The 8,610-nt window shown below is 41.0% G+C and overlaps 1 protein-coding gene across 1 annotated transcript; it reads left to right on the top strand.

Moving 5' to 3' along the window:
* The first annotated feature begins 4,696 nt into the window (after positions 1-4,696).
* On the top strand, positions 4,697-7,716 carry LOC123489235 (zinc finger protein 271-like). The gene is made up of 3 exons (XM_045219916.1): positions 4,697-4,710; positions 6,195-7,054; positions 7,307-7,716. Exons 1-3 carry the CDS (start codon positions 4,697-4,699, stop codon positions 7,666-7,668), a joined length of 1,236 nt encoding a protein of 411 aa, XP_045075851.1. The 3' UTR covers positions 7,669-7,716.
* Positions 7,717-8,610: the final 894 nt, after the last annotated feature.

Here is an 8,610-nt window from a genome sequence, read left to right as displayed (position 1 = left end):
CGTGTGTAGTTCCCACCGTGAAGCATGGAGGAGGAGGTGTGGTGATGTGGGGGTGCTGTGATGGTGACACTGTCTGTGATTCATTTAGAATTCAAGGCACACTTAACCAGCATGGCTACCACAGCATTCTGCAGTGATACGCCATCCCATCTGGTTTGGGCTTAGTGGGACTATCATTTTGCTTTTCAACAGGACAATGACCCAACACACCTCCAGGCTGTGTAAGGGCTATTTTACCAAGAAGGAGAGTGATGGAGTGCTGCATCAGATAACCTGGCCTCCACAATCCCCCGACCTCAACCCAATTGAGATGGTTTGGGATGAGTTGAACCGCAGAGTGAAGGAAAAGCAGCCAACAAGTGCTCAGCATATGTGGGAACTCCTTCAAGACTGTTGGAAAAGCATTCCAGATGAAGCTGCTTGAGAGAATGCCAAGAGTGCAAAGTTGTCTTCAAGGCAAACGGTGGCTACTTTGAAGAATCTAAAATCTAAAATATTTTGATTAGTTTAACACTATTTTGATAACTACATGATTCCATATGTGTTATTTCATAGTTTTCATGTCTTCACTATTGTTCTACAATGTAGAAAATAGTAAAAATAAAGAACAACCCTTGAATGAGTAGTTGTGTCCAAACTTTTGACTGGTACTGTATGTTATTGTTAGATGAAGTTATGGGCCAATTTGGCATACACTTAGTGTGCAAAGGTAGCCAAAGAGCATTTTACTGAATTAATGGTGAATTAGTGAATAGCGACACAGAGCTTAATGTGAGTTTCCTTGAGTAACACTCCCGATCTTGCTCTGATAATGTGTGGTAATGTTCAGAATACATTGTGAAATCTTCGCTCACCATTGTTCCTCCATGCAGATGTACTACATCCATAACTAGAGGTTATTAGCATGGAGGAGTTCAGATATACTACATCCATAACTAGAGGTTATTAGCATGGAGGAGTTCAGATATACTACATCCATAACTAGAGGTTATTAGCATGGAGGAGTTCAGATATACTACATCCATAACTAGAGGTTATTAGCATGGAGGAGTTCAGATATACTACATCCATAACTAGAGGTTATTAGCATGGAGGAGTTCAGATATACTACATCCATAACTAGAGGTTATTAGCATGGAGGAGTTCAGATATACTACATCCATAACTAGAGGTTATTAGCATGGAGGAGTTCAGATATACTACATCCATAACTAGAGGTTATTAGCATGGAGGAGTTCAGATATACTACATCCATAACTAGAGGTTATTAGCATGGAGGAGTTCAGATATACTACATCCATAACTAGAGGTTATTAGCATGGAGGAGTTCAGATATTGTTAACATATAGACTAATATGTTATAAATTGTGTTCTTACACTGGTACAGTTATGCCCTATGAGAGATGTACAACTGTGCATGTGCGAAAATAAAGAAAGGGCATTTTCCCGCGTTCTGGTTGAAACACCAACGATGAACATGTGTGTTTATTCCTCCGTTAAGTAAGCCGGTATTCCTGTCCTGAAGATGACAGCACCAACAGGTTATGGGCCCATTAGGGAACATGGAAGCCGATGGAATAGATTATGTTTCGACGGAGATGAAAAAAACTACGAGTTATGGGAGACGAAGTTTTTGGGACACTTGCGTTTGCTAGGGCTAAAGGCCACCATATTGAGCGTGTATGAAGATGAAGAAGACGGAGAGAAAAATGAAGAAGCCTACGCCGAATTGATACAGGTTTTGGATGATAAAAGTCTTTCCCTGATAATGAGAGAAGCAGCAGATGATGGGAGAAAAGCGTTGAAGATATTGAGGGAACATTATGCAGGTAAAGGGAAGCCACGTGTGATTAGCCTCTACACTGAGCTAACTTCTCTTCAGAATGCCAGTGACGAAAGTGTTACGGATTATATCATTCGTGCTGAGACGGTTATTACAGCACTGAGGAATGCTGAAGAGACTTTAAGTGACGGGCTGTTGATTGCAATGATTCTGAAAGGTTTGCCCGAATCATTTAAGCCGTTTGCCATCCACATAACGCAGAGTGACGAGCCGACAACTTATGGCAAGTTCAAAAGGAGCTATGAAAGCACCGAGAAGTTTAGCGCCATTTCCACTGACGACAACGTGATGAAGGCAAGTAACATTAAAGTTAGCTGGCCAAGAGGAAGAGATAAAGGGACCGAGATAACCTGCTTCAACTGTGGCCAGAAAGGGCACAAGGCCCGGGAATGTACCGTTACTGGAGAGCACAGAGAACGGAGACAGTGGTGTAGTTTTTGCAAGCGCTCCACTCATACTGACGCAAATTGCAGACGAAAAAGAAGAGACAATGTGAAACAAGCAACAGATGCTGAAGGCCACACATTTGCATTCAAAATAAGTGACTGTCAGGTTCGTGGACTGAAACATAAAGGGCTGATGGTTGATACGGGAGCAACGTCACATATAGTCACGGACATCGGGAAGTTTAAGGAGTTTGACGAGACTTTCAAACCGGAAAAACATTCCGTGGAGCTGGCTGACGGAACAAGAACGAATGGTGTCGCGGAGAGGAGAGGTGCAGCGGAGGTTTACCTGAGAGACAACACGGGTCGTCGGTTGAAAACAACGCTGACGAAGGCGCTGTACGTGCCGTCGTTTCCACAGGACATTTTCTCTGTTAAAGCAGCGACAGCCAACGGAGCTTCAGTCAACTTTCGACAGGGGTGTAACAAGCTCATCCACAAGAACGGTACCACTTTTGACATCGAGGAGTACGATAGACTTTACTATCTTAACACTGTAAGTGATGAAAATGATGATGGATGTCATGGGTGCTATGATATTCACACATGGCACAAAATTCTTGGCCACTGTAATTTTGAGGATGTGTCAAAGTTAGAAAATGTGACAGAGGGAATGAAAATCACAGGTAAGATTGACAAATCTACCCTCAACTGTGAAATCTGCACACAGGGAAAATTTGTTCAAAGCAGAAACAGAGATCCTGATGAAAAGGCAAAAGCAGCTCTTGAGCTTGTGCACACTGATTTGGCTGGCCCTATTGAGCCAGAGGCGAAAGATGGGTTCAGATATACTCTAGCATTTACGGATGATTATTCAGGGGCAGTTTTTGTGTATTTCCTAAAAGCAAAAAGTGATACTGTAAAAGCTACTGAGAAGTTTATTGCTGATGTGGCCCCTTATGGAAAAATAAAGTGTGTCAGGTCAGATAATGGCACAGAGTACACAGCCAAAGAGTTCCAGTCACTGCTCAGTAAGAATGCCATAAGACATGAAACTTCAGCCCCTTACTCACCCCATCAAAATGGGACCGCTGAGAGAAATTGGAGAACACTGTTTGAAATGGCAAGATGCATGCTACTTGAGAGCAACCTACCAAAGAAATTGTGGACATATGCTGTAATGACTGCTGCAGTAATTCGCAATAGGTGTTACAATAAGCGTGTAGGACAGACTCCACACTACATGTTTACTGGGAGAAAGCCTGATCTTTCAAAGATTAAAGAATTTGGATCTGTTTGCTATGCATACAGACAGAACAAGAAAAAGTTGGACTCAAGATGTGAAAAGGGTATTTTTGTCGGGTATGATAAAAATAGTCCAGCATACCTAGTCTACTACCCAGACACTGGAAAAGTTCTTAAAAACAGATTAGTCAAGTTCGTTACAAAAGGTGTAGTCGAACGCCAAACTCAGACAGATTTGGAAATGAGTGATGATCTTCATGGGGAGAGATTTCAATCCCCCATGCCAAAAGCCAAGATGGCAGATCAAAATTCCGAAGAGACACAAGATGTGCAAATCGAGACTTCAGATAGTCAGAGTCCACGCTATCCAGACAGAGAGAGGAAGAAGCCCCAGTACTTAAAAGACTATGAGTGTAAAGTGAAGTGTGATGACCAGATACCACCTAGTGTTGACTACTGCTACAGAGTAATGTGCAATGCACCACAAACCTTCAAAGAAGCAATGATATCACCAAAATCAGAGATTTGGGCTACTGCTATGAAGGAGGAGATGGATTCCCCAAGGGAAAATGATACATTCACATTGACCACACTGCCAGAGGGTAAAAATGCAGTGGGGGGCAGGTGGGTCTATGCGGTCAAAAACAATTCAGATGAGACTGAGACATACAAGGCAAGATATGTTGCAAAGGGATATAGTCAAGTGGCAGGAATAGACTATAAGGATACTTTTTCTCCAACTGCAAATATGACATCAGTACGTTGTTTGATGCAGCTAGCAGCTCAGTATGACTTAGAGTTACATCAGATGGATGTCAAAACAGCATATCTACATGCTCCTATTGACTGTGAAGTGTACATGGAGCAACCAGAGGGTTTTGAAGTCAGGTCAGATACAGGTGAGCAACTAGTCTGCAAACTGAACAAGTCACTGTACGGCCTGAAACAGTCAGGAAGGAACTGGAACAAAATGTTGCATGATCACCTTAGTGAAAATGGTTTTACACAGAACCCAGCTGATCACTGTGTTTACAACAAACAAACTGCAACAGAAAGAATCATTTTGATAATTTGGGTCGATGATCTAATTATCGCTGCTAGTGATAGTGACTCACTCACAAGTGTAAAAGAAATGTTAAGTGAAAAATTTAAGATGAAAGATCTTGGGAGGCTTAGACATTTCCTAGGCATTGATTTTACACAAAGTGAAGGGAAAATAAAGATGAGCCAAACAAGGTACATAACCAAGATACTGGAAAGGTTTGGTATGTCAGACTGTAAAACAAGGTCAACACCATGTGAACAAAGAACTAACTTTGATGGTGATGGTGAACCTATTGATTCAAAAAGGTATCGTGAAGTGATAGGCAGCTTGATATATGTTATGACATGTACAAGACCGGATATCAGTTGGATTGTCAGCAAGCTGTCACAATACCTATCAGAACCAAAAGTGCAACACTGGATAACAGCTAAACATGTGTTGAGGTACTTGAAGGGGACAATGAATCAGGAGTTGTGTTACAAAAAGGGGGTGGAAAAACTCAACCTCGTAGCATATAGTGATGCTGATTGGGCAGCAGATCAAAGTGACAGACGAAGCATAACAGGGTATTGTTTTAGTTTAACTAAATGTGGACCTGTTATTTCATGGAGGTCTAAGAAGCAGCCAACAGTAGCTTTATCTACATGTGAAGCAGAGTACATGGCACTGGCTGCTACTACACAAGAAAGTTTGTACCTTGTACAGTTATTGGGCCAGATGGATAGTGAGTGCCAATATGCACCAGTAACAATCTTTGAAGATAACCAAGGTGCAATTGCTCTGTCAAAGAACCCAGTATGTCGTCAGAGATGTAAACATGTTGACATCAGATATCATTTCATTCGATCTGCGCTCAGTGATGGCAAAATAAGTATTGAATATTGTCCAACGGCAGACATGGTTGCAGATGTTTTGACTAAACCTGTAACGAAGTTCAAAAATGAAAAATTCTTGGGTTATATGTTTGGAATGTAAACGGACATTTGTGAGATGTATAACTGTAAGCTAAATGTGTTGATAGTTAGGTTGAATACGACTTGTACAGTATAAGAGCAAGTGGGGGTGTTAACATATAGACTAATATGTTATAAATTGTGTTCTTACACTGGTACAGTTATGCCCTATGAGAGATGTACAACTGCGCATGTGCGAAAATAAAGAAAGGGCATTTTCCCGCGTTCTGGTTGAAACACCAACGATGAACATGTGTGTTTATTCCTCCGTTAAGTAAGCCGGTATTCCTGTCCTGAAGATGACAGCACCAACAGATATACTACATCCATATCTAGCGGTTATTAGCATGGAGGAGTTTCTGCAGCCAAATTGTGTTGCATAGCAACAAAAAGCAAACACAGAAAGGGTCCTATATTGGAGAGTAAAAGTCGTCTGGCACTCTGCTTAGGATTTCAACAACTTTAACCTTTAACTTATTTCTAGCCTACAGTCATCGATGTTACTACTAATGTGAAAACAAGACAAAATAGTTGTAGACTATTGTTGCTCACTTGACTGTATAAAAGACAATTGTCAAATAATTTAAGGCACCAATTGTTGTACAATTTAATGGGTACGCTCTGGGTATCACCTTTTACCTCAAATAAACAGTGTATTTCTGCTGTTGTGGTTCTTTAACCATCTGTCTGACTGTCGTTCACACAGGAGAGAGACATGGCTATCGTGGATCCTCTGGGGAGCCTCAACAACATGATGCTGACGAGGCAGAAAGGTCTCTCTCCAGATCAGAACACCTTAAGAAAAACCATCTGAGACCCACTGGGAAGAAATCTCACTGCTGCTCTGACTGTGGGAAACGTTGCAAGTTTTCATCAGAACTTAAAATACACCAGCGAGTACACACAGGAGAGAAACCTTATAGCTGTGATCAATGTGGGAAGAGTTTTACTCGGTCAAGCTACCTGATAGTACATCTGAGAAGACACACAGGAGAGAAACCTTACGACTGCTCTGACTGCAGAAAGACTTTTGTTAATTTAATAGATTTAAAATCACACCAGAGAACACACACAGGAGAGAAATCACCATATAGTTGTACTCAATGTGGGAAGAGTTTTACTCGGTCAAGCTCCCTGATAGTGCACCAGAGAACACACACAGGAGAGAAACTTTATAGCTGTGATCAATGTGGGAAGAGTTTTACTCAGTCAAGCTCCCTGATAGTGCACCAGAGAACACACACAGGAGAAAAACCTTATAGCTGTACTCAATGTGGGAAGAGTTTTGTTGCATCTTGCGATCTGACGATACACCAGAGAACACACACAGGAGAGAAATCTTATAGCTGTGATCAATGTGGGAAGAGGTTTCCTCTGCCAAGCTCCCTGATAGTTCACCGGAGAACACACACAGGAGAAAAACCTTATAGCTGTACTCAATGTGGGAAGAGTTTTGTTGCATCTTGCCATCTGATGATACACCAGAGAACACACACAGGAGAAAAACGTTATTGCTGTGATCAATGTGGGAAGTGTTTTACTCGGTCAAGCACCCTGATAGTGCACCAGAGAACACACACAGGAGAAAAACCTTATAGCTGTACTCAATGTGGGAAGAGTTTTGTTGCATCTTGCTATCTGATGATACACCAGAGAACACACACAGGAGAGAAACCTTATAGCTGTGATCAATGTGGGAAGAGTTTTACTCAGTCAAACTCCCTGATAGTGCACCAGAGAACACACACAGGAGAGAAACCTTATAGCTGTACTCAATGTGGGAAGAGTTTTGTTGCATCTGTGTATCTGACGATACACAAGAGAACACACACAGGAGAGAAACTTTATAGCTGTGATCAATGTGAGAAGAGTTTTCCTCAGTCAAGCTCCCTGATAGCGCACCAGAGAACACACACAGGAGAGAAACCTTATAGCTGTGATCAATGTGAGAAGAGTTTTACTCAGTCAAGCTCCCTGATAGTGCACCAGAGAACACACACAGGAGAGAAACCTTATAGCTGTACTCAATGTGGGAAGAGTTTTGTTGCATCTTGCCTTCTGACGAGACACCAGAGAACACACACAGGAGAGAAACCTTACAGCTGTACTCAATGTGGGAAGAGTTTTGTTAGATCTAGCCATCTGACGAGACACCAGAGAACACACACAGGAGAGAAACTATATAGCAGGAGATAAATAATAAAGCTGTGATCATGTGACAAGAGATACTTTGATAAAAGATCTCTGATCAAACATCAGAAAATACATACATGAGTTGTTTCATGATATCAATGAAATAATGTCACAATGTAGAATGTTTTAACATTGTAGAAGGAGTACTTTAATTAATAATGTCACAATGTAGAAGCCTAAACATTTCCCCCTGTTCAATTTATTTCAGCGTGATATGGATATTAGCCTCTGGGAAAAATCCAGGCTCTGAATTGAAAGAATGCTATTTATGTGATTTAACAAAAAGTAAAAAATAAAAAAAAGTTTTCCCAGATTCCATGTGGTGTTTGAGCTATTCGTTTTAACAGGATGTGCAACCTCATCTCCCCCCTCTTGCGCAATTGATTTCAACATGATATCGATGAAATAAGTGTTGCGTTCCTTTGTTTAGCGACCCATAAATGGAAATGCATCATTCCAAAATGTAGCTGACTGTCTTCTGCAGGTTGTCCTCTAACCAGTAAGGTAAAAGTTATATCCCATTTTCATGTGTTTTTTTAGTTGTGTTAGTTTCAACAGCAGGTACAACCTGATCTCCCCCATAATCGATATCAGTGACTTATTGTTGGTGCTTGTGCAGTTTTATAAGGTGCTTGTTTTAATATGATTATTGTGGCACATTTGTGTAGATAGTACAGTTTAGGTTTAGGTTTTCAATATATCACAAACTGTTTTTGCATATTGGTTATTGATTTGGACACGTTAAAACTGTGTTTTGACATTGAGGTTTCCCACGTAGCAAAATGTCATTGAAAAGAAGACTATGCCTGATGTCCAATATAAACTCAGCAAAAAAAGAAACGTCCCTTTTTCAGGACCCTGTCTTTCAAAGATAATTTGTAAAAATCCAAAATAACTTCACAGATCTTAATTGTAAAGGGTTTAAACACTGTTTCCCATGCTTGT

Source organism: Coregonus clupeaformis, unplaced genomic scaffold (genome assembly GCF_020615455.1).
Source record: "Coregonus clupeaformis isolate EN_2021a unplaced genomic scaffold, ASM2061545v1 scaf2899, whole genome shotgun sequence".
In the NCBI taxonomy this organism is placed as follows: domain Eukaryota; kingdom Metazoa; phylum Chordata; class Actinopteri; order Salmoniformes; family Salmonidae; genus Coregonus; species Coregonus clupeaformis.
The sequence above is the reverse complement of the archived record's forward strand: the minus strand, read 5'-3'. Positions and strand labels throughout refer to the sequence as shown.